The sequence below is a fragment of the Saccostrea echinata genome, unplaced genomic scaffold (genome assembly GCF_033153115.1).
Source record: "Saccostrea echinata isolate AGI-Se365-2 ecotype Australia unplaced genomic scaffold, CSIRO_AGI_Sech_v1 ptg000030l, whole genome shotgun sequence".
NCBI lineage: Eukaryota > Metazoa > Mollusca > Bivalvia > Ostreida > Ostreidae > Saccostrea > Saccostrea echinata.
In genome coordinates, this window is record NW_026889779.1 from 29,172,126 (window position 1) to 29,197,289 (window position 25,164).

Genomic DNA, 25,164 nt, shown 5'->3' on the forward strand with positions numbered 1-25,164 from the left:
AAAATCAATATGGCGCACTTAAAGCGTGAACACGGACCTCATACGTTGAGAAAATAATAAGGATTTGTCCGGATAAAAACGGACATACAGGCAATGGATTTCAATTGTGTTTTAAACGAACATTAAAGCAAGTGACATTTCACTAGAAACTTTTCATTATTGGTTTTTAAACCTTTGAAAGAATACTAAGTTCTGCATAAAGGTCTGGACACAGTAGGGACATGTTGCCCCCTTTTTAAGAAATCCTGCATGGAACCGCCACTGTAATATATACTAAGTCTTAACAGATAAGAGATTGGTATCCCCAAGTGTACGGAAGAATGTACAAAAGGAAGGATGGACGTACACCTCCATCAATATAATTTCAAGCGGGAGGGGGGTTATAATAAGGAAAACGTGAAGTTTAAGGTCATGGGGAAGGTCAAGATCAGAAAATGTTGATGCAGTTGAATAGCTATCACCCAATTGTATCATTGTATGAAGTGTGATGAAACCGTCTACTCTTGCATTAATAGTTTCTCTGAATCAAAGGTAGAAACAAAATAAGGAATACAATATTAAAAAAAAAACCGGCCCTAACCAACAATAACAACAAACAAATGTTACATTTGAATTGCTTTCACAATCATGTATCTTTGTATAACGTTTGATAAGAAAATCTTGAAAAGTTAAATCAAGTTCATGTAATGAAAATAAAGGTCAAAAGGAAGGTAGACGTCAGCTAGAAAATTACGATACGATTTGATTGCTTTTTCAATTTGTAACATTGTATGGATCGAAATTTAATGAAAACATCTTGAACACTTTCTTTGAAACTTAGCTAAACGCAAAATCAGGAATAATGAGGTCAAGGTCATAGGGAAAGTTGGAGTCACAAATGTTTGACACTGTTAAATAGCTCTCAGCAATTTGTACCAGTGTATAATTTTATGAGAATCCGGAATAGCTCAAGCTCTTTGACTTGAACAAAAGGCAAAACGAGAAATTGTGAGGTCTAGGTCATAATGAAGGTCAATATCAGAAAACCTAGACAAATTTGATTTGTTTTGTTTGTTTATTGTTTAACGTCCCTCTTGAGAATTTTTCACTCATATGGAGACGCCACCACTTGCCGGTGGAGAGCTGCTTTTGTCTTATGCTCGGCACTCAGGGCCATTGAGCAGTGAGGGATCTTTTTCGTGCCAGCACCTACTGCAACACGGGACCTCGGTTTATACGGTCTCATCCGAAAGACCGGTCCCCACGTCCCACAGTGGGATTCGAACCCGCGACGTAAGGATCAACACCTCCTCCGCGACTCTAGAGCGAACGCTCTAACCACTGCGCCACGCGGGCGACCTAGACAAATTTGATTAGCTCTCTCTAGGATGATTCAGTGTTACAGTATATGATTTTTTTACAAAAAAAAATTCAATGAACAACTTCCTTGAAACTGAGCTATACTAGCTACAAAGGTTCCAACTTTTTCGGGAAAATTTTGCCAGCCCCCCCCCCCCTTCCCCCTTTTTCCAGAATCAATTGGTGGTCTCCTTATGTGATCGCACGTGTACTCTTTCTTTAAAGAGTTTTGAAGATTTAAATCATTAAAAGAGGGAACGTGAAAACGAACAAAAAAAAATGGAGTTTTTTTTGTGCCTGTTTAGTACGTCATCAAAAAGTGGTGTAAAGAGCCTCCTTAAGCACATGTTAAGCATCTTTTCCTATTTTGTCCGGTTTTAAAAATTCGGGTCTTTTTATGCTTAAGATAATTATTGATTTTTTTCAAAAATAATTTCTTTGTATCAAATGGTAATTACTTTTGTATCACAGAACTTAACTCAATCGGAAAGAATATCATTTTAAAAATTATGAATCAACGTAAGTTAAACGCTTTAAAAAGAAACTAGAATCTCTCGTTTCATAAAGCACACTAACTCCTAGTAGACGATCATCAACAATAATGGCGGTGAAAGTGCTTCGGTGCTTCATTTTTCTTTTACCTGTTGTTTTAGCCCAAAATGAATACATTCCTATTATAACAAAGGATGACTGCACGGCTGTAAGAAACTTAGGACAGCAATACAATCAGTATTTCAACACATTGTTGATGAGATGCACGTCCTGCTTACAGAATACAACATTTCAAGCCGTCAGTTCTGATGGTAAGCCATGTCTGAACTTGACGTCAGTGAAAGAAAAATATGAAGCATACTCAGTCAATGTGACTTTTTGTATTCAATAGTCTTAAAAATGAGTAATTGTCGTCTTTCCAATTATGTTTTTACGCAATGAGTGTATAACAGGTCCAGGAAAATCACTATATTTAGCTATATAGCTTAATTTACCTATATAGCTTTATTTACCTATATAATATAGCTTTATTTAGCTATTTTAGAATAAGTTTCTGTTTTATGAAAAACAAACAAAAAATCGCATGAAAATTATGGCTGATATTTTTTTAAAAAGGTTTGATAAAAACAACCTAGGGCATAGATAGTAAAAACATTGCCACTTTTAAACACTTTTTAACCAAAAAATGCATCTCTATTGTTTGGATAGCTGTCCATTCCTGGAAGTGCGATGAGGCATGACTAAGTGTGATTGCCTTGCATTGTGCTGAATTATTACCAATCAATTATCTTGTTGACCAAAACTGCTTTTCTTTGTTAAAGTAGCTGCTTATTCACAGATTAACTGTTATACATAGCCCCAAAACTTTTAGATCTTTGATTGCAATTGCACAAAAGGAGAAACATTTTTAAAAGTGGGTTTTTGGTGAATTCTTTTCAGTCCATTTCAAAGTTGAAAACTAAAACTGCCTCATTATGCGACTTTTTGTCTGCTTTTCATAAAACAGAAATTTACTCTGAAATAGCTAAATAAAGCTATATTATATAGGTAAATAAAGCTATATAGGTAGATTTAGCTATATAGCTAAATATAGTGATTTTCCTAGACCTGTATAAATGGTTTGATTTGATAATTTTTTTGTGTATTGAAATTAGGCCTCAAGTGCTCAGTAGTCGTACGTTTCAGAGGGTATCTGTGCTAGTATGCAGTTAAATGAAATATGTGGTTGATTCACTTGACATTCTAACATACAGTGTAATTGTGTATTAGTCTTTATTTTCTGTTTATTTAATATATTCGGAAGTGCCCTATTAATTTATTATCGAGACACAAATTGTAGCTATTCCACCTTAAATTAAAAGAAAGGGATTGACCACTTCAGTTAATAAAAATGCTGCTTAGAAATCAAAAAGTTTATGAATAATTGTAAAATTCACAGATTTTGTTCATAAACCTCAGCCCTAGCCTGTAACAATTGATCTCTAATCCTACTTTGAAGTAAAGGGAAAACACTGATGTCTGGCATCCAGGAGAGCTAATCTGGGAAGATAACTACGTCAAGATGTATTTCGAATGTGATGGAAATTAAGCAAAAATGAAAATAAATGACTGATTTAATGATTAAAATTATTTTCAATTTTTAAAAAATCAGAAATTATATGTGTTTAATAATAAAGATTTGAAAACTGTCTCCAGTCCCAATGAAGACAACTTTTTGACCTTGACCTTTCCTTTTACCTTGACCCCACTTTTCTCAAATCTGTGTTTAGCTAAGCTTCAAAGAAACAAATCAAGATATTTTTGTTAAACTTCATATATATGCTGATGCACATCGAGGAGAGCTATTCAACTTCATCAACATTTTTTGACTTTGACCTTTGAACTTGATGTCACTTTTCCCAAATTTGTGTTTAGCTCAGTTTAAAAAAAGAAAAAAACTATTCAAGATATTTTTTGTGTATGCTTATGTGCACTAAACATAATTTGGTGAGAATTTACCAGCTGGCTCCAATTATCTTTTTTACCTTAACCTTCCTAATGATTGACCTTTGACTTTACTATTTATTGTGTATAAAACTCAGTTTTAAAGAAACTGTTCAAGATATATCCATCAAATTTCATGCACTAATATAAATTTTTAGGTTGCATTACTGATGAACCTATTAAAGGGTGGTTGGGGGGGGGGGGGGGGCATTCATGTTCTATGGACATATTGCTAGTTCTAAAATCTTGAGACTCTCTTAAAATTTGTAAGCATTTTTGTTTCAATTTCATGAAATTATCACCAAATATATAAATATTGAAACTTTTCTGGGATGACTATACTGTATCCATGTGCACATGGTGCATGGACAGGAATTAAGATATGTTTAAAATAACTTTTACAAAAAACAACACACACACACAAAAATAGTAATTTAAATAGAAAATCCTTTCAATTTATCAAAATATTAGTTAAAAGCAAATTATTCCTATGATTTCTTGATTCATTCTTCTTCGAATGTAACTAAAACCTAAGTAATAATTTAATAAATGAATCCAATGGATTGATACAAATTACATCAAATTTTAAAGTGCATTTTAGAAATAATTCCAGAATTTTTTACGAATTTATTCTTGTTAATCCAATTATTCCTATAATAGATTATGAAAAACCATTCCAATTGCCCATCGCTACTATATAATTCATTCTTGTAATATAGTTTGCATTTTACCCTTTCTTGAGACTTCTACCATCAGATGCTCATTTTATAAAATTTAACTCAAGAAGAGATTGACTGTTTGTATAGAACTTGACCCTTGAGCACATATGAACAGGAAAACAGTCTAAATTTTAAGATATAAATATAAAATATAACATATTGGATTTCAGAAGCTTTCTTTTTTGCCCATTTTGCTTTTCACCAGCAATAAGCAGATTATGACATCCACTAATCTTCAGCCGATTTTCACTTGTCCTGGACGAGTGCTTTTTACGCACCCTGTATGTGTTTTTTAATCTGTGCAGCATGGCAGATTGTAAATCTAGTACATGTACTGTACTCCCAATTTCCAATTGATCCATATTGTATTTCATGAATTCAATGAAGTTGATAGAAACATTTTGACAAAGTATACATATTCATGAACCACAATAACCATGAAGTAGCACTGAAAAGCTTTTCATTCTCACTTTAAAAGGAAGTCACTACATAGAATTCATTATTATCTGTTAAAAATCTCATATATATGATGCAATTATGTGGTATTTTTTAATTTTATAAACTTCATAATTCACAATTGTTTTGAGGTCACTCATTCAAAGGTCATGCTAATTAATATATCTACATGCATTTTTCTACATATTATAAAAGACTTTATACTTATAAAATTGAGCCATAACTGCACTTATAAAGTTACCAGTTATTTAAAAAATATTTACTTTTTTGACTTATCTTTGCAGGTTACTCGTGTGAATGTGAATCAGATTACAAGTATGTAACTAATTTTGGAGGTGCAAACATATGGTGTAGCAAGTGCCCCTTAAATCAGGTATTCAATGTGTAACAACAACTTCTGTTTTAATGAGTAACAACTCAGTCAGTTTAAGGAAGTTTTATAAAAGTCTTACAATATTGTTAATTTGTATATGGATATTCATTCTTTAGATTAATTGGATGTTAAAGTGTTTGCAATTACAAATGTAATATCTATAGGTCAGATCAGCTGATGGCTGGGGCTGCGTCACTTGTGAGACAGGAACATCTTGTGCTTGTGGGGGCAACAATGTAGCAGGTAGTCCTTTGACAGAAATGTGTCTGAAGTGAAATAATCATTTTCATTAATTCCATATTGGAAGATATTGATTGGTTTTGATACTGTTGTTACCTAATTAAACATAAATGTGTAATTTTGTCAGTGGAGAGGGAGGTAAATGGAGCACTGGTGACCACCACAGGGGGAGGGGATGCCCGGGTCTGTCAGGCGTGTGCCGACTACACCAGTCCTAACCTGAGGGGTGACAGGTATTTGTTTGTTATATTTCAGAAATTAAATCTTTTAATGCCCCACTATTAAAATAGAACAACATGAAGTGTGTCATGTCCTTTGTGCATTCTTCTTTCTGCCCCCATTATGTTGCTAAGTTTCAAAGAAACTGTCAAGATATTTTCATCAACCTTCAAACACTGAAATGCTTTGGGGAGATCAGCTTAACTGGTCAAGATTTTTTAAACTCTGTCCTCATTTCTCCATATTTTTTGGTGAAAGATAATCAACTGTGTAAAAATTTCTGACCTTGACCTTTCATTTGAACTTGATATTATTTTACTATTAAGATGGCAACATCATTAAATATATGCTTAAGAGATGATACATGTATGAATTTGCAAGAAGCAAGAAACAGTAAGATATGAATTATCTAAGTGAATTGAATAAATCAAAATTGAATACTATTCTACAAAAGGCAACAACTATACAAAAGGATCAACTCTATACATGAAAAAATAAGAACATTTTTATTCTTTCCTTTTGTTTAACTACTGTCTCAGAATTAGTGACATCAAGGTATTGACATGTTAGCAAACAATGGTGGTTCAACAAGATTTTAAACAGACACTTTATTCCATGTGCTGAACATGTGACCATTAATAGTGGGGTGGTACTGAGACAAAGTGTCAGTCATGTGACTTACATGTATTGTGTTGTAGGTGTGAGAGATGCAACATGTTACTAAAAATAAATCCTACCTGGAGAACGTGTACCTGTCCCAGTGGCCAACTGGTAAGTAAAATCTGTCAGAGTCTTTATATTTACAATTCAAGATGAAAAATAAAAAATATATAAGATAAAATTTTTCGATCAATACCTAATCAGCATATGTAGATGAAGATTTCAAAAAGATGAAATATTAATTCTTTGCAGAAAATAGTGTTATGAATTATAATTTATTCAAATTGAACACTGGTCCTCACTGGTAGATTTTACATAAAATTTGGTACTGGTACACAAGTTGATTAAACCAAGTTACATCAATTTTATCTGGTTTTGATATCAATTAGTTGTATTGCCACAATTACTTAGATGGAATAATCTATGATTTTTTTAAAAAAAATGCTATTCCTCCTACATTTCAGTCCAGTTTTAATAAATACACATAATTCTGTCTATAAACCTGTACAGGGTCAGTCCACACAGTAGTAATTGTAAGTCAGTAACAGGCAGTGGAGCTAATTCATGCTGCCTCAGCAAGGATTACGTGAAAACATTATCAGATTATTATCATCATTACAATACATCTTGTATGATTTATTTCAGAGTGGTGGAATTTGTTTCAATACTACCATTAGATCCTTCCAGATCACTACAGTACCTTTAACTGTGAGTATCCACTCAATCTAAGGAAAAGGGGGGGTGGAGGGGGAGGGGAAGGGAGGGTAGTATGTTGATCTAATTTTATATCAATACTACTGTGCATGTAGCAAGGTAAACAAACAATGAAATTAAATGTTTCAGTCATTTCCCAACAAAGAAAAATGTTTCTACTGGTGTCAGGCCTTTCAAAATCTGCCTGTATCCGATACTCTTACCTTTTATTACAATTTCCGGATTTATCATATATATATACCGGCCTATATAAATGGCAAATGCACTTTATATGCACTTCTTATTTATAATTAAAAAGACACAACAGAAACTTCTAAATTTTGTCCTGTAATAGTTGGCTGTTTTTTTTTTTTTTGGGGGGGGGGGGGGGTTCGAGGTGTCCTGTATGAATCCCTGTTTTCAGTGTTATGTTTCCTTGTTATTAATTTTATACCTTACAAATTTTTACTTCTTATAAAATATTTCGGCATCTAAGCTTTTGATGGCTGTGGTGACATCTTGTTAAATCATGTGCTGCTGACTAGCACAATTTAGGTAAGGTACATGTGTAATTTTAATTAACTCATGTCTTCTAAACTTGTACATGCCTTGTCAATCAAAAACATTAATTAATTACACTGTGAAAACTAAGTGAAATCAAAACAAATTGGTCATATTGGTGGAACGCTAGATAAAGTCTAACATTAAACTAGTGCTAATTGTAACGGGAACCGTTACAGATGTTCCCCAAACGGCTCCCCAATCCCTTATGATGCCCCATTCCCTACAAGCTTCAATAAATTAGACAATACTTTTGTAATATAGATGGACACTTTATTTTTAAGGGTATTTCATTGGAAAACTACTCCGATATAGCCATATGGGTATTAGCCAATCAAATTTCAGCGCCTGTGCTTGCACATGTTTTTTACATTTTTCACATTAATTTTCTTATAGTGTCTCACAATACATACATTTGTGTTAAATATTAAAGAATCTCATTGAAAAATAAGAGAGATGTAACCCTTTAAGTAATAGCCAATCAGAATTCAGCATACGCACATGCATGGCCTTGCATTCAATTTTGATAGTATCATAATGTAGGAGCTCTATGTGCCTATCCATGTAGTAAATTTCATCCTGTTTTGTTGAAAACCAAGGGAGTTATAGACATTTAAAGTTTCAACCAATCAGATTGCAGCACACCTGCATGCGCGTGTGTTCAAGAAATTTCCTATATAACATGCTGTAGCACCTTATAATATATACTTATATTCTAAATTTCAAAGTATTTTGTCAAAAAAGAAGGAAATTATTGAGATTTTTGTATCAGCCAATCAGAGAAGAGCGCACGTGCATGCGCGTGAGTTCACGCTAATTTGACCATGTTATCTTGTCTAGACTACTAATATATCTTTATATTTTGAGTTTCAAAGCAAGTCATCAAGAAATATAAAAGTTACGGCTTCATCAAGTATATCAGTCATTTCACTCATTGCATGCGCGCGCACGTGCATGCATGTGCGCGCAAAATGACCTTCGTTCCGAACACCTACACAACATGCCTATTAACCCTAAAAAGGTTTCATGTCAATCGGATGAGTGGTTCTATGAGAACACTCCCGGACAAAAAAGTACCGGAGAAGCAAGTAGAAAAAAAGAATAATAATAATAACTAGAAACTCATTGCGAGCAATGAGAGGTCTTCCGTCCGATTCTGAAAACAAAACGAAAATTCAAGCTGAAAAGGTGATATAAGAAATTCAGACACTCTGGAGATTTAACCCTGGTCGTCAACGTGAAAATCCAACGTGCTAATCATTAACAATTCGCTTTTTTGCATCACTTCCTGTCACGACCGGAAGTAACGGCGATACAAGATTTTCTCACGATTCAAATAAAGTGATGACCTTCTATCAGTCCTGAAAGTTTTAGATTTCAGTCGTTTACTGTTGCCGAGCCGTATCTTGAGAACAGATTCTAATTTTGAGGACAGGTAGACAAGGACCGGAAGTGAATTTTAGAAAAATCTCTGACTTTTCTCTAGACATTTGCAGTACCTACAACATGCATATAATTATTTCAAGTACTTTATCGATAAGCAATATTTATGAGAAAGTTAAATATAAAAATAACGTAGTTTATCTCTTAAAACCGGAAGTTGACGTTTTTGATTTCAGTGGAATCTAACATATTTCAAAACAGTGAAAGAGATGCAAAAAAGTGATGCAAGTTTTAATTTAAAAAAGAAAAATTAATATTTTGATTTCTTTGATCACTTCCTGTGACGATCGGAAGTGAGGGCTGACGCTCTGAACCCAAATGGTTTTGCCTACATCTTAAGGTCTGTTGCTCATATATGTTTGTTGTCTTAATCTCTTACCGTTTCCGAGATCTTGCTCAGACAACTTCTCATTTTGAGGACAGAAAAACACGCGACCGGAAGTGAATTTTACAAAGCTTAAGATACTTGACGTTACTCTAGACATTTGCAGTCTAAATAACACATTTAGAATTCATTTCAAATACTACAAAAGACATTAATAACTACAGAAGATATTAATGGGAAAGAAAAATACTCAAATTATGTAGTTTTTCTCTTATAAACGGAAGTTGACGTTTTTGTTTCCGGTGGGACTAACATATTTCGAAACTACAAAAGAGATGCAATAACGTGATGTAAGTATTGATTTAAAAAAGAAAAGTTGAAATTTTACGATTTCTTTGATCACTTCCGTTAGCGACCGGAAGTGCCGACGACGAACAAAAAGTAGCTACCCGGCTAGTATCTATCACGAGCTATAATCCCTGAAAGTTTGACATTGATATCTCTTGTCGTTCTTCAGATTATCCGCGGACAAAATGTCATTTTGAAATCAGAAAATGGTCTGTAACTTGGCACCGGAAGTAAATTTCCAAATTTTCTCTCAGATAGATCAAGTTCATTTTACAACACACTATTCCTGAAAATTTCATTTAAATCCATTCAATAGTCTTTGAGAAATCGCGTGCACAAAATTAGAAAGTGACTTAAAACGAAAAAAGCGAATTCCTAGAGTATGTTTGAATCAACATTAAAACAAATTATATATTTAGTGATCCGATAAGACGCTTTATTATCCCTACTAATATCGCAGAAAAATATTTAAAAACAAAAAAAATTGAAAAAATCGATTTTTGAAAGCCACTTCCTGTAGCGACAGGAAGTGCCGACGGCGTACAAAAATAAGCTTCCCGGCAAGTCTTTATCACGATCTATTATTCATGAAAGTTTGACATTGATATCTTTAGCCGTTCTTGAGATTATCCCTGGACAAAATTTCATTTTAAAATCAGGAAATGGTCCATAACTTGGCACTGGATGTGATTTTTGGAATTTGCTCCCGGATAAAATAACTTCAGCCTACGACACGTTTTCCCTGCAAATTTCATCCCAATCCACTTAATAGTCTCTGAGAAATCGCGTACACAAAATTAGAAAGTCAAAAAAATAATAATAAGAATAATAAGAATAATAATAATAAGAAACAGTAGAATCACTATAAGGTCTTCCGTGAAGACGGAAGACCTTAATAACTAGATACTCGTTGCGAGCAACGAGAGGTCTTCCGTCCGAATAACCATCCTTAACTGTGATATTCTTCGCACGTAAAATTACATTTATATCTGTTCGTTGTAAAGACACCTAAAAATTCAACATGGGTCTTTAAAAAGATTTTTTATTTATAAAAAAAAAAATAAAAAGAGCACAGAATTCACAAAGAGAAAAACAAAGTTCAACATCATTGATAAAGATGAAAACGTAAATTTAAGCAAAAAATTCAGATATAGTCGGGATTAAACCAAGATCGGCTGCCCGAAAAGAGCTAGGTTCACTTTATGCATAAAATAGCCCTGTAGATATACCAATTTATTGACTAACACTTTATGTTCCATTTTAAACAACAAGATAAAGTAGAGACTTAGTGTTTTCATTTCCAATTGAAAATTTTCTCCTTATAGCCAAACAGAGCTCCTGAAATTGCAATGTTCTTGAATTTTAATGAAAATAAGTATATTTGAGTACTTTCACAGAAGAGAAATAATATGAGCACACCCTCTGATCTAAAAAAATAAAACAGGTTTTGTAATCCTCAGAAATAGTTTCAAGCAGTTTCAGGTTTTCTGAAATTCACAGGGCCAAAAAAGGCCCTAAGTGAACCTTGTTCTTTAATATTGAAACCACTACACTAGCGCAATGTACCAGCCATCATCGATGTTTACCTTGCACTCATTCCCTGAAGTAACTTTATTCTTTATGCATTCAACTTTCTATTCTATGCAATTCCAAATTCAGACATTTCCGTGTAATCTTTTTTTGTACTTCTACACTACTGCATCAGGCCATTTGTGAAAGGCGGGTCAAGATAATTATTTCGCGCCAAACGTCACGAGTAAATCTTCGCGCCTTTTCTTTGGAATGTGTCTTCAATTGAATAAGTGTACGTGATAGCTTCAATGAAATTTTTATAAAAAATATGTTGCTATAGCGTGACTTTCTAGCCTAAGAATGTACATGTATCACACTGTACATATAACATACCGTATACGGACAAGTAACATAAATGCAGCGCTAAGTTTTCTTACACATTTTATATTCCTCTTTACCCCCAAAGTGGATTATTCCAATTAGTAACACATTAATGAAAAGACTGGAATGTTTCGCAACAAAACACGTCTCGCCATATGACGCTCAAGGAATCTGATACCTATTATGTTCAGTAACTTGCATCTATAAAGGAATATTGCCCTTCTAAAATCAAAGAAAAATATCATTGAAGTTTATTTTTCTCTCATTTGAAATTGCTATATGTTATTCAATCAACATGAGAAAGTAACAAATTCTACTTTCAAAATACAATTCGACAACTCTCCAATTTAAGATACAATTGCATAGGTATCTAGCTACATATATATTTGTAGCAACATGTTTTCCTCGTTTTTTTAATATCACAATTGCATCTATGCACATTAATTAGTGCAAAATTCAACTGCAAACTCTTTATGAGGGAGTAAAAAGACACGCTGATATTGTGCCGTCAAACACCGCTGCTCTGACGTCGAACGACATAGCACCCCCCCCCCCCCCCCCCCCCCCCCTAAAGATAAAATCTTATATTTGAGCCCCAAAAAGTGAGAAAAAATTCGGACATTCTTTCGATTGAATCCGGATCGCCCACGTGAAAATTCAACATGCTAACCATTACACTATCAAACATCATCGCTGGAAATTGAAAAATGATAAATATTTAGAGTATGGGTTAATCAATTTTTAAACAAACTACATATTTAGCATTCTTGTAAGACTCTTTATTTAGCCTATCAACATCATAAAAAAATAATGAAAAACAAAAAAGTTCAAAAAATTACCCTTTTTAAATCACTTCCTGTGACAACCGGAAGTGACGACGACACACGAAATGTTTCCATCACACATCTACAAACCAAGTTCTATCATACCTGAAAGTTTCAGACTCCTACCTTTAACAGTTTCTGAGAACATTCATGGACTAGACTTTTAGTGGAAAAAGTAAAAAATCGTAATAATTCCCGACCGGAAGTAACTTTTTCCAAACTTTTTCAATATTTCAAAATGGCATGAGATAACACATCATTCCTGAAAATTTGGCTGAAAATGAATGAGTAGTTTTTGAGATATCGCGATTTGAAAAGGTCAAAAAAATAAAAATGAAAAATAATAATAATAACTAGAAACTCATTGCGAGCAATGAGAGGTCTTCCGTCCGATTCTGAAAATAAAAACAAAAATTCACTCTGAAAAAGTGATAAAAGAAATTCAGCGTGAAAATCCAAGAAAGCTTACCGATTAACCATTCACTTTTTTGGATCACTTCCTGTCACGATCGGAAGTACGGCGATACAAGATTTTCTCACGATTCAAATAAACTGATGACTGACTATCAGACCTGAAAGTTTTAGACTTCAGTCGTTTACTGTTGCCGAGCAATATTGTGAGAACAAAATCTAATTTTGAGAACAGGTAATCACTCGACCGGAAGTGAATTTTATAAAAATCTCTGCAAACTTTTTCAATCAACAAGATGAAAACATACATAAAACTCCTAGGAGACTCTCTATTAACACTGTAAATCCCAGAGAAAAATATTGAAAAACAAAAAGTTGCAAATTTAACATTTTTGAATTCACTTCCGTTTGCGACCGGAAGTAAGAACGACGAAAATTAATGGTCGATCAATATATCTAGATTTGATGCTCTATCACCTCAGCAAGTTTCATATTCATATCTTTAGCCATTCTCTGATGATTCTGTTTACTTTCTTTTATTCTTTATGTATTCAACTTTTTATTTCATGCAATTCCATATACAGGCATGTCCATGTGATCCTTTTCTGTACTTCTATATACTTCTGCATCAGACCATTTGTCTACCACGAAAGGTTGATCACGATACATTATTTCGCGCGAAACGTCACAGGTAAATATTCGCGCATATCCTTTGGAATGTATTTGCTATTGAATGGTGATAGCTTCAATGAAATTTCAAAATGTATGTTCTTATAACCTGAATATCGAGCTTGAGAAAGTATTTTTATCATATTGTACTTATTATATATCGTATGGATAAGTAACACTAAAGCAGTGATTTAGGTAAGATTTTCTACAAGTTTTATTTTCCTGTTTACCCCCAAAGTGGACTATCCCGATTAGTTACACATTCATGAAAGACTGGAATGTTTCGCCCAAAAACAAGGAATCTGATACCATTTATGTTCAATAACAACATCTTTTAGAAAAAAAATACTAAAATCATTTTCATTAAACAATCTTTAAAAAATGGTTTTCTTATTTTTGTCTTTTCTGTTCATTTAATATGACACAAGCCTGCATGGGGAAAAAACAATGGCCACGTTATAATTACTATATATTGATTGCTTTAGTCAGGCAAGTTTCTTGAAAAGCTATTACTTATAACCATGGTTTAGGATCAGTTTTTCCGTGGTGTAAAACAAAAGGTTGTAGTTATCGTATTTCCACTTGTAGTCATGTCGTTTTTCTACTTTGAGATACAGACAAGAACAATTATAGTAGACGTTTGAGGAAACTCCGGATTAAAACTCTAGTTCGAAACAGAATTGCAACGTAATTGTGATGTGACAATCCAACAATTCCTTAACATTTCTTTGATCCTTATGGTACTTTCATTCAAACAAACGCTCGGCTGACTCCGTAAATTCTGACCTACTTATCGGAGTTTACGGAGACAGCCGCCATTTTGGACCCGCTTCAAATTTAGAAATGCGAATATCTAGAGTTTGGATTGATCAATTCTAAAATAAATTATATATTTAGCATTTTCAGAAGAGTCTCTATTAACCTTATTAAAATAAAAGAAAAATATAGAAAAACAAAAAAGTTTAAAAATTCGACTTTTTTAAATTCGCATCCGGTAACGACCGGAAGTACTGACGACGCACAAAAAGGTGATTCCCCTCATCTAGAAGACATAACCTATCATCTCTAACAAGTCTCCAGTTCATATCTTAAACCATTTTTTCAGAAAAGGGGGGACAAAATTTCATTTTAAAATCAGAAAACTGTCAATAACTTGGCACCGGAAGCGAGTTTTCCAAATTTTCCTTCTGATGAACAAAGTCCATTTGACGACACATAATTCCTGAAAGTTTCATTTAAAACCACTGAATAGTTTTTGAGAAATCGCCTGCACAAAATTTTGGGGAAAAAAATAATAATAATAATAAGAAACAGTAGAATCACTATAAGGTCTTCCGTGAAGACGGAAGACCTTAATAATAATAATAATAATAATAATAAGAAACAGTAGAATCACTATAGGTCTTCCGTTGAAAACGGAAGAACTAATAATAATAAGAAACAGAGTAAAAACAATATGTTCCCAAACTTCGTTTGGGGAACATAATAACAGTTAATGGGGAGCTTGTAAGTATTCTTTTATGAACAAAATGACATTTATTTTCTACTTTTGTCTATATATCCAAGTAACCGAGTAGCAATTTTACTAACCGTTTGCATTGTTCGATGTTAACCAAGTATGTAGTTGACAAAACTAGTTTCTACATATTGTTTGATGTTCTTAATTTTACAGTTTTTATGTTTGTTAGTTATATTGTACTGTATCTTTATGTCTACAGAGTGGAACAGCTGAGTCGACATATGTGAGAGAACATGTACAGGCAGCTTATCTTATGTGTCGAGTAAGTCACTTTTATAACTGATAATCAGTGCTACTTTATCTCATGTATGAAGTCATTACTGAGTAGTTAGGGCACAAATAAATTCTGTTTCTCAATACTCTAGCTGCATTAAACTTCATTTTTTTCTTTTACCTATACAATTGTAACATTTGATGTGGGAAATTACAATGTGGACTTCATAAACTATAGGGAACTATATTTTTGTCATAATTGGTAACACTAAAATAACGCTCATTCTTTGCTATAAAATGCTGCAATACTATACTGATTTTTATCTTGTTATCTTTTTCTTTAATCAATGATAAATAAATTTCAACTCGGTATAACATGAGAAATAGAATGTTACTAGATGGATTCTGTCAAGATTTTTGTATATCACCACCTGGATAAAATACAATGCTTCATATCAAACTATTATTATTATAGGATTTTGTAAACTCCACGGCTTGTCAGATTCTAAGTAACCTTTGTGTGTTGTCGTGGTATGAATATGATTCCTCTCTCAGCGAGACTAAGACTTGTAACCTATACAGAAAGATCCCTGACAAAAACCTACCTGACACCCTAGGACAGGATTGGTAAGTATGGCTTATCCATTTAACATTGTAAAACTCTTGCATACTAAATTATGAGGGATGTTTTTTTTTCTATGAAGCAGTACAGCCACATCTTCAGCTGAAATTTTAAAGATGTGGCTGTTTGAAAAAGCACAAAAAAGAGTTTTATTCTCTTACAGGAATGATTACCTCCCTGTGTTTTATTTCATTCCAGGAATGTTTACCTACCTGTGTTTTTTTTTTTTTTTAAAGGAATGCTTACCTAACTGTTCTTTATTTCCTTACAGGAATGCATACCTACCTGTGCTGTATTACTCTCAGGAAGGGGACAGAATCCTAGACGACGACTCTCTGACCACAGAGTATACCTTTAGTCCTGTGTCTTACCTGGAATATCGTGTAGGAAGGTACACTTTAAATGGCACTTACCTGGGCACATCTGAGGTAACAGGTGGACGACTTCAGCTCTGCTCTGACACTACCTCAAGACTCAATGCAGCCTATACATTTGGCACTTACTATGAACAGTCTGTAAGTGTTGAAAGCTTTTTATTTTTTTTCAAAAATATAAAACTGGATTATATTTTATCCATTTAACATTGTAACTCCATGCAAAGTCGCTTCCTTGTAAACTTGGGAAAATTGACAAGTTAACAAAAGTCATTTTTCAAGATAAGGTTGATTTTATAGAGTACAAAATTTTCAAAATTTAGAAAATATTTATGTTTGTTGTACAAGCAGCAGTTACATATGTGTATTATAAACTGTTAATGGCTCCCTCCTTGTTTCAGTGTTCCATTCCTGCAATAGATCTTTGGGACACCCAGAAATACCAACTGGAGTTCTATGATTTATGTATCCTTTGTATGAAGTCAGTCAACAAGTATAAACATACTTTTTTTTAAGGATAGTTACAATGATTAAATAGCAGTGTAGACCTTTATTATTTTGTGTACAGTAAACACACTTCATCCTTAACTTTAACAAGATATTGAGCTCACTAGGAATGGAGAAAACCAACTGTATGCCGCCCCTGTGAAAATCAACAACCTGGTATTTGGAGGCGACAAAGTGAATACAGGTAGTCAGGGATCATTAGAATCAATAAGTTTCTTTTCATTGTTACACTTTTACAAGTACCAGTATGTATTATGACTCTTAGTGGCCACTTATTTGTAACCTTTATGGCCACTCATTTGTTACTTTTTTGTGGCCATTCATTTGTTACACACTTGTATGTCTATCCACAGTTACAATTTTGTATCCATTCATAATTACAGTTTTGTGTTCATTCAGGCATTGTACTTTCACTTATGTGTGCATTGTGAACCCACTCATTGATATAACTTTTGTGTGGTTACTATTATTCCACTTCCTAACACTAATGTGAATTGATAATTCTGTGATTGAAGTAAATATCATGAATGTTGATAGTATTTATTTATTATTTAAGTTGCTATTGTTCCATTTAGGATCCAGTACCAGGGACTGGATTCTGACGCGGAGATTTTTCCTCGTGGATAACGTGGTCACAACAGGAGCAGACACATCTGGAGGTGAGTATCTGGACTTAGTCCAGACATCTCAGTACTTCTGTGTAGTCCAGACATCTCAGTAATTCTGTGTAGTCCAGACATCTCAGTAGTTCTGTGTAATCCAGACATCTCAGTAGTTCTGTTTTGTCCAGACATCTCAGTAATTCTGTGTAGTTCAGACATCTCAATAGTTCTGTTTTGTCCAGACATCTCAGTAATTCTGTGTAGTCCAGACATCTCAGTAGTTCTGTGTAGTCCAGACATCTCAGTAGTTCTGTTAAGTCCAGACATCTCAGTAGTTCTGTTTAGTCCAAACATCTCAGTAGTTCTGTGTAGTCCAGACATCTCAGTAGTTCTGTTTAGTCAGACATCTCAGTAGTTCTGTGTAGTCAGACATCTCAGTACTTCTGTGTAGTCCAGACATCTCAGTAATTCTGTGTAGTCCAAACATCTCAGTAGTTCTGTGTAGTCCAAACATCTCAGTAGTTCTGTTAAGTCCAGACATCTCAGTAGTTTTGTGTAGTCAGACATCTCAGTAGTTCTGTGTAGTCCAAACATCTCAGTAGTTCTGTGTAGTCCAGACATCTCAGTAGTTCTGTGTAGTTCAGACATCTCAGTAGTTCTGTGTAGTCCAGACATCTCAGTAGTTCTGTGTAGTCCAGACATCTCAGTAGTTCTGTTTAGTTTAAACATCTCAGTAGTTCTGTGTAGTCCAAACATCTCAGTAGTTCTGTTTTGTCCAGACATCTCAGTAGTTCTGTGTAGTCCAGACATCTCAGTAGTTCTGTGTAGTCCAGACATCTCAGTAGTTCTGTTTAGTCCAAACATCTCAGTAGTTTTATTTAGTCCAAACATCTCAGTAGTTTTATTTAATCCAGATCTCAGTACTTCTGTTTAGTTCAGACATCTCAGTACCTCTGTTTAATAGGTTTTTAAGCTGGATAAATTCCTTATTCACAAGTTTTGTATGGAACTCTACAACAGATTTATGAAAAATAATGCAAAATGAAGTATCCTTGGTACATGTATTAATTTGTTTCAGAAATGGTGTGCAAATTCTTTTCTTTTATTTTTCATGCACTTAAAAAAAATTATGTAAAGTTTCAGAAAATCATGGATGTTGATTACTTATCAGATAATACATTGTAAATAATTTTTTTTTTTTTTTTTTTAAAAATGACCACTGGTTACTGAGTTATTTTACCTTTTTGTTGTAGGCGGTACTACACCCACACCGTCCCTGCCTCAGTATGTCAGATATGCCAAGAGTATAGAGATTTCCATCAACCTCTACAGCTCTCTGCCAAATGGACGTATATACCCCCCACTGATGACCATCACTTATGACCAGGTGTCACTCATCAATGCCCAGGCAGGGGCCTCCATTAGTGTACGTAAAGAGATATGATGTCCTATGTCTAAAATTTACAGTGTGTAACCAATATCTGTTTACATAAATGGTGTTAAAATACTTGATATACATGTAGTTTTAATTTTAACCATATACAAATCAATTTCATTTTCTTTGAAATTTATGATACTATTTTACTTATCATGTGACCTTTGTATGATGCTAAGATATTTTGCACAAATGATTCTGTTTTACAGCCTACTTTCAAAGTGAAGTATAACATGGGATTAGATTCATACAGGAAAGATTTCCAGATTGCTGTGGGAACACTGTCAACATTGGGAGTGATTTTGGCAGGATATAAAACTTGGGTGTGGTCAAAGAGAGCTGGGCGTCTCGCCATTGATTTTGCTTCGATCATCAACTTTGTGTTTTATGTTAGTGGAGTCTTGTCCAATGTCTTCTTTGTCATCACTTTTGGAATAGCATTTTACTTTCTCATCTTTTACAAAGTAAGTTTATGTGTCAGAAACTCAATGAATGGGCCTATAAGTTCGTTTTATTAATAATTTCCTTGTGTAAGTCCGTTAAGATTCCCTTTTCACAGAATCCACACACTGTATAATGGAAATACTTGTACATACAAGTAATTATTTTTAAAACTGTGGGTTTCTTGTTTATTTTATATTCTGATAACAATATGTAATTTTTCTAAAAAAAAATTGATTACTTTTCTTAATTCATTTAACTGTATTTTTTTCTTAAATTTAACAGTTCCAGAAGGAAAATTAAGATACCATCCAGAGATGGCAATTTTATAATCGTATAAATCTAGGAAATGTAGAAATTCCATTTATTTCAGGATAAAAAAGCTACTGTTATGCTCTAAAAATTATCATTTCAATAATAGAGTTATAATGGGATGAAAGTTAGTCAGTTACATGTATTATACATGTAGTAACCCAAACCTTTGATTTTCTCTACAGAGACAGAATTATGTGTATTTATTCCTGTTGGATGGTGTCTACTATGAGGAGTGGCTGGGTCTCTTTGGATCAGCCTTTGCTCTGAAATGTCTCCAAATCGCTCACATGATAGCATCACAATGCACAGTAGATATCTTCTTCATTGACTGGGAAAAACCAAAGGGAACTCTGGGAGTCAAATCTGATGGCAGCAAGAAAGAGAATCCTGTGTCCATTTGGAGGACATACTTTGCAGCCAATGAGTGGAATGAAATTCAGACATGTAGGAAAATAAACCACATTTTCCAGATCTTTGCAGTAGTCTTCTTTTTAAGTTATGTTGGGTTTGAGAATGTGGCCACCAAAGACCCCAATGGCAAGGTGGTGAAGAGTTCATCAGATTACCAGGCTCCATATGACACAATGTTTAGATATGCAGTGGGGGCTCTAGTCTATCTTCTTGTTGGTGAGCATTCTGTTTATTTCTGTTTCAAAATAAACAAATATGAATCAGAATAAAATCCATAACATTAGCAATGTTTGAAGATGCAGTGTAATGTGCACATACCAAGACCACATTTTTTGAATTATTAATTATTTTGCTCAATGTTTATCACTTTATTAAGCTATGAAATAATTAATTAATGTATTTGTGTTTACATTTAAAACTCAAATTACATTGTCAAGATTAATTTGGAAAATTGAATTTTAAATTTTACTTGAGAAAAAGCAAAATGTAAAAAATCAAGAATTTGTTGGGTGTTATACCTTAGCTTTATATTTCAGTGGCTCAAATAAAATCTTAATTAAAACATTTCCTTTTTCAGCATTTGTGCAGTGGTTATTTTTTACACTTATCTATGAGAGATTCTTTGAGGACAAAGTTCGTGACTTTGTGGACCTGTGTTCCATGGCTAACATCAGCGTCTTTATCATGCACCATGCTCAGTATGGTTACTACATTCACGGCCGTTCAGTCTACGGCAAGGCAGACACAAACATGAAGGAGATGTTTGAGATGATGAAAAGAGAAGAGGTATGATGACTTTGTGATATTATGTGATTTCAATAACCAGGAGAACAGGAACTGTTGATTATTCTTCAGCTCACCTGAGTTAGAGGCTTAAATTAGTTTTTCTGTTCACTGAAATCCTGGCATAAAATAATATATAAATGCACTCTCATATATATGTACACTGCCGGACACTATATGACTTTCAGTTTTATTTTGCTACATTACAAAGTGCCCAATGTTCCATAAACAGTATACATATGTCAAATACTGTGGAATCATTTTAATTTGTGGAGTCAATTTTCGTGGATAACCAAAATTTTATAAGTCATTTAGTGGGTAACTCCTGTATTAAGAAAATAAAAGAACTTGTGCATTTTCAAAGTTAATGTTTGTTGGGATGTAAATTCATAGGTAAGGGTGATCCACAAAATCCATAAACATTAAACCCTCACAAACAATGATTCCACTGTAATTACCAAAGACCTTCTCCTGTGACACCAGAGTGATAACTTGCTTTGTTTTTTTTTTTATGTCTATATCATTAAACAATTCTTGTTCTTTTGTAAGTTTTAGCGATTTTTTTAAAAATATAGTACACCAAGTTTGACTTTTTTTCTCTCAGAAAGATTTAGTGGGCCAGAGAGGGCTTCTCCCGAACACAGAGCAGCAGACATTTGTCATGACTTTACCTCGGAAACTTCGTCTGAAGTACGAAGAGGTCCTTCTTGCTGTGGCGCTGGAGGTAGGCATTGTTAAGTAGAACCAAGGTATATATAAGTGAACCTAGAGGTAGGCATTGTTTAGTACAATCAAGGTTTATATAAGTGAACCTGGAGATAGGCATTGTTTAGTACAATCAAGGTTTATATAAGTGAACCTGGAGATATGCATTGTTTAGTACAATCAAGGTTTAAATAAGGGAACCTGGAAGTAGGCATTGTTTAGTACAATCAAGGTTTATATAAGTGAACCTGGAGGCAGGCATTGTTTAGTACAATCAAGGTTTATATAAGGGAACCTGGAGGTAGGCATTGTTTAGTAGAATCAAGGTTTAAATAAGTGGACTTGGAGGTAGGCATTGTTTAATAGAATCAATGTTTATATAAATGAACCTGGAGGTAGGCATTGTTTAGTAGAAACAGGGTTTATACAAGGTACTTGGAGGTAGGCATTGTTTAGTAGAAACAAGGTTTATACAAGGTAACCTGGAGGTAGGCATTGTTTAGTAGAATCAAGGTTTATATAAGGGAACCTGGAGGTAGGCATTGTTTACTAGAATCAAGGTATATATAAGGGAACCTGGAGTTATGCATTGTTAAGTAGAATCAAGGTTTATATAAGGGAACCTAGAGGTAGGCATTGTTTAGTAGAATCAAGGTTTAAATAGGTGGACTTGGAGGTAGGCATTGTTTAGTAGAATCAAGGTTTATATAAGGGAACCTGGAGAAAGGCATTGTTTACTAGAATCAAGGTTTATATAAGGGAACCTGGAGGTAGGCATTGTTTACTAGAATCAGGGTTTATATAAATGAACCTCAAGGTAGGTATTGTTTACTAGAATCAAGGTTTATATAAGGGAACCTGGAGGTAGGCATTGTTTAGTAGAATCAAGGTTTATATAAGGGAACCTGGAGGTAGGCATTGTTTAGTAGAATCAAGGTTTATATAAAGGAACCTGGAGGTAGGCATTGTTTAGTAGAATCAAGGTTTATATAAGGGAACCTGGAGGTAGGCATTGTTTAGTAGAATCAAGGTTTATATAAGGGAACCTAGAGGTAGGCATTGTTTAGTAGAATCAAGGTTTACATAAGGGAACCTAGAGGTATTCATTGTTTAGTAGAATCAAGGTTTATATAAGTGAACCTGGAGGTAGGCATTGTTTAGTAGAATCAAGGTTTATATAAGGGAACCTAGAGGTAGGCATTGTTTAGTAGAATCAAGGTTTATATAAGTGAACCTGAAGGTAGGCATTGTTTAGTAGAATCAAGGTTTATATAAGTGGACTTGGAGGTAGGCATTGTTTAGTAGAATCAAGGTTTATATAAGGGAACCTGGAGGTAGGCATTGTTTAGTAGAATCAAGGTTTATATAAGGGAACCTGTTGATAGCTGATTTCAAATTTGTTGTAACCTTTACAGGGGGCAGGTGGAGGCCCACAAGCAGGGAAGGAAAAGGGAGGATTAACAGACAAACAAGTGGAAGCCTACAATGTCATTAATAAATTCTTATCTACTTTTATTGACCATGTAAGTAATTTGACCAGTGGTAAGAATGACACAAAGTTCTACACTGTTCTTGCATGTTTCAGTCTGCAATTTCAGTACAAATTTACGTGGTGAAAAATTTTATTTGTGTATAATAAAAAAAAAAATGGATAAATAAAAACTAAACAAGTGATATATTCCTTGCAGTCTTTGAAGAATCTAGACTACCAAGTTAGAGATAAAACACTTCTGGAGAGCATTATGGATACAGAGTTTATGGATGCTTCAGAAAAGGGATACTTCTACAATGGTATGATCTCTCTCTCTCGATCTCTCTCTCTCATAAATTCTTACAAACATGTTTCGACATCTAAATTTTTTCATTATAATGATTTTTTTTAATTGATTTTCATTTTGCTTTTGTCAGCACAGTAATTATTTTATGGATCTTTATTTATTTTTGGTCTTTTAAGTGAATCTTGTATATATTTTTTGCAGATGATGGACATTCCTTTGACCAGTGTTTGTTCTACGGGAATGAGATCACGCTACTTCTGTTTGATACCTTACTTTTCTGTATCATCGATCTCATTGCTACAAACTTTGTACTCTCAGGAATCATCACTTACATCATTATAGAGGTATGTACAGATTCTGTAGAAGATATTATTCTGCTAAAAGGCTAAGTTTAATGTTTGATTATCATTTTTGACAATAAAGAGGAGAAATGAAAAACAGAACAAAGTGCCAAACATTCTTAACGTTCTTGAAGTTAAAGGAGAATAGCCCTTTTAAAATAGATTTTTAGGACACATGATCATTCAGGTAGACTATTGCTGTCTGTTTTTCAACCTTTTGACTTCCTCTCCAGAACACTGGGTCGATTTCAACCAAATTTGACATTAAGTATCCACAGATGCTGATGATTAGGATTTGTATCCTACTTATATCCTAAATGTCCAAAGGTTACATTAAAATGTATAGGAATATATTTAAAAACCTTCTCAAGAACACCAGCATTCTCCTGTACGTGAATTCACTTTGTACAGTGTGCTGTTTCAAATTCTTTATCTGTATTGTTTACAATATTTGTTACAGCTTGTTGCTTTGGTGCGAGATCACGGGGGAAGGAAAAACTTAGCAAAGAAAACCTTAGTAGATGAACGGTTCCTGATATAATGCTTAAATCCAGTGATAATTATCAAAGATTCCAAGGTTATGTAAATGTGTGACAAAGTCGCCAGTTGTTTGAAACAATTGTTAGAATTTGCCATTTTATTTAATGTATTATATGCATGTATTTATATTTTGTATGTATTTATTAACATTTGTATAATTCTTGAAAATCTCAGACTAACCGTCCATGATATTTTTCTCATTACTGGTTGTAAGAACATACATATATACTAGTATGTAGGTTATGTGATATTTGTTAGTGATCCACTGAAGCCTTTAGTGTCTTTTTTACAGAAAGTTATATTTCAATTTAAAATAAACAATCGTTATGCATATGAATTATATTTGATTGAAGATTTTTTTTCTGTAAATGATTGTAATTGGTAGATTATTTTACTGTATGCAGTAAGTGATTAAAACAGTGAAATGCTTGAGTTTTAATGTCTGTTCAGAAATGGTTTTCTTGAGATATCAATCCAAGAGGGAAGTTGTTGACAGGTGACCTTGTTTGAGGTGTCATGGGGGCCTGAATTTTGATTCTCATGTTGATTACTCTTACTTGGCTAGTTACAAATTCCTTACTTTATTCCTTACCAATTCAGTGTTGTTTATGATTTTTACGCTATAAATAAAAGTCCCGTGTCAATGAGATAAATGATATCAACAATGCTTGCTTTTTCCGGCACTTACATGTATATTTTGCACTCCTTGCATGCTTTTCTGTGCAGTAGAGTTTGTCAAAACTTCGCTTTACTCACACTTTTTTTAAAATGATTTTTTTTAATTATGATGCAAATACCATAAAAGAACACAAGTTTTTTAGCTGTACTGGTCAGAGACCAGAAGAGCTTATGCGATAGTAAGGTGTCCGTCTGTCTGTCTGTCTAGCTGTCCGTCTGTCTGTAAACAATTTTTCAAAACACTTCTCCTCCT

At 33.7% G+C, this 25,164-nt stretch overlaps 1 protein-coding gene across 1 annotated transcript; it reads left to right on the forward strand.

Moving 5' to 3' along the window:
* Positions 1-1,903: 1,903 nt before the first annotated feature.
* Positions 1,904-24,665, forward strand: LOC133197653 (meckelin-like). Its single transcript, XM_061333771.1, has 21 exons — positions 1,904-2,141; positions 5,273-5,361; positions 5,526-5,604; positions 5,729-5,834; positions 6,519-6,591; positions 7,126-7,188; positions 15,366-15,428; positions 15,855-16,006; positions 16,273-16,516; positions 16,777-16,840; positions 16,974-17,066; positions 17,458-17,541; positions 18,738-18,910; positions 19,129-19,383; positions 19,858-20,302; positions 20,664-20,872; positions 21,474-21,593; positions 22,990-23,097; positions 23,263-23,365; positions 23,554-23,696; positions 24,154-24,665. The coding sequence occupies exons 1-21, from the start codon at positions 1,940-1,942 to the stop codon at positions 24,232-24,234; spliced, it is 2,949 nt and encodes a 982-aa protein (XP_061189755.1). The 5' UTR covers positions 1,904-1,939; the 3' UTR covers positions 24,235-24,665.
* Positions 24,666-25,164: the final 499 nt, after the last annotated feature.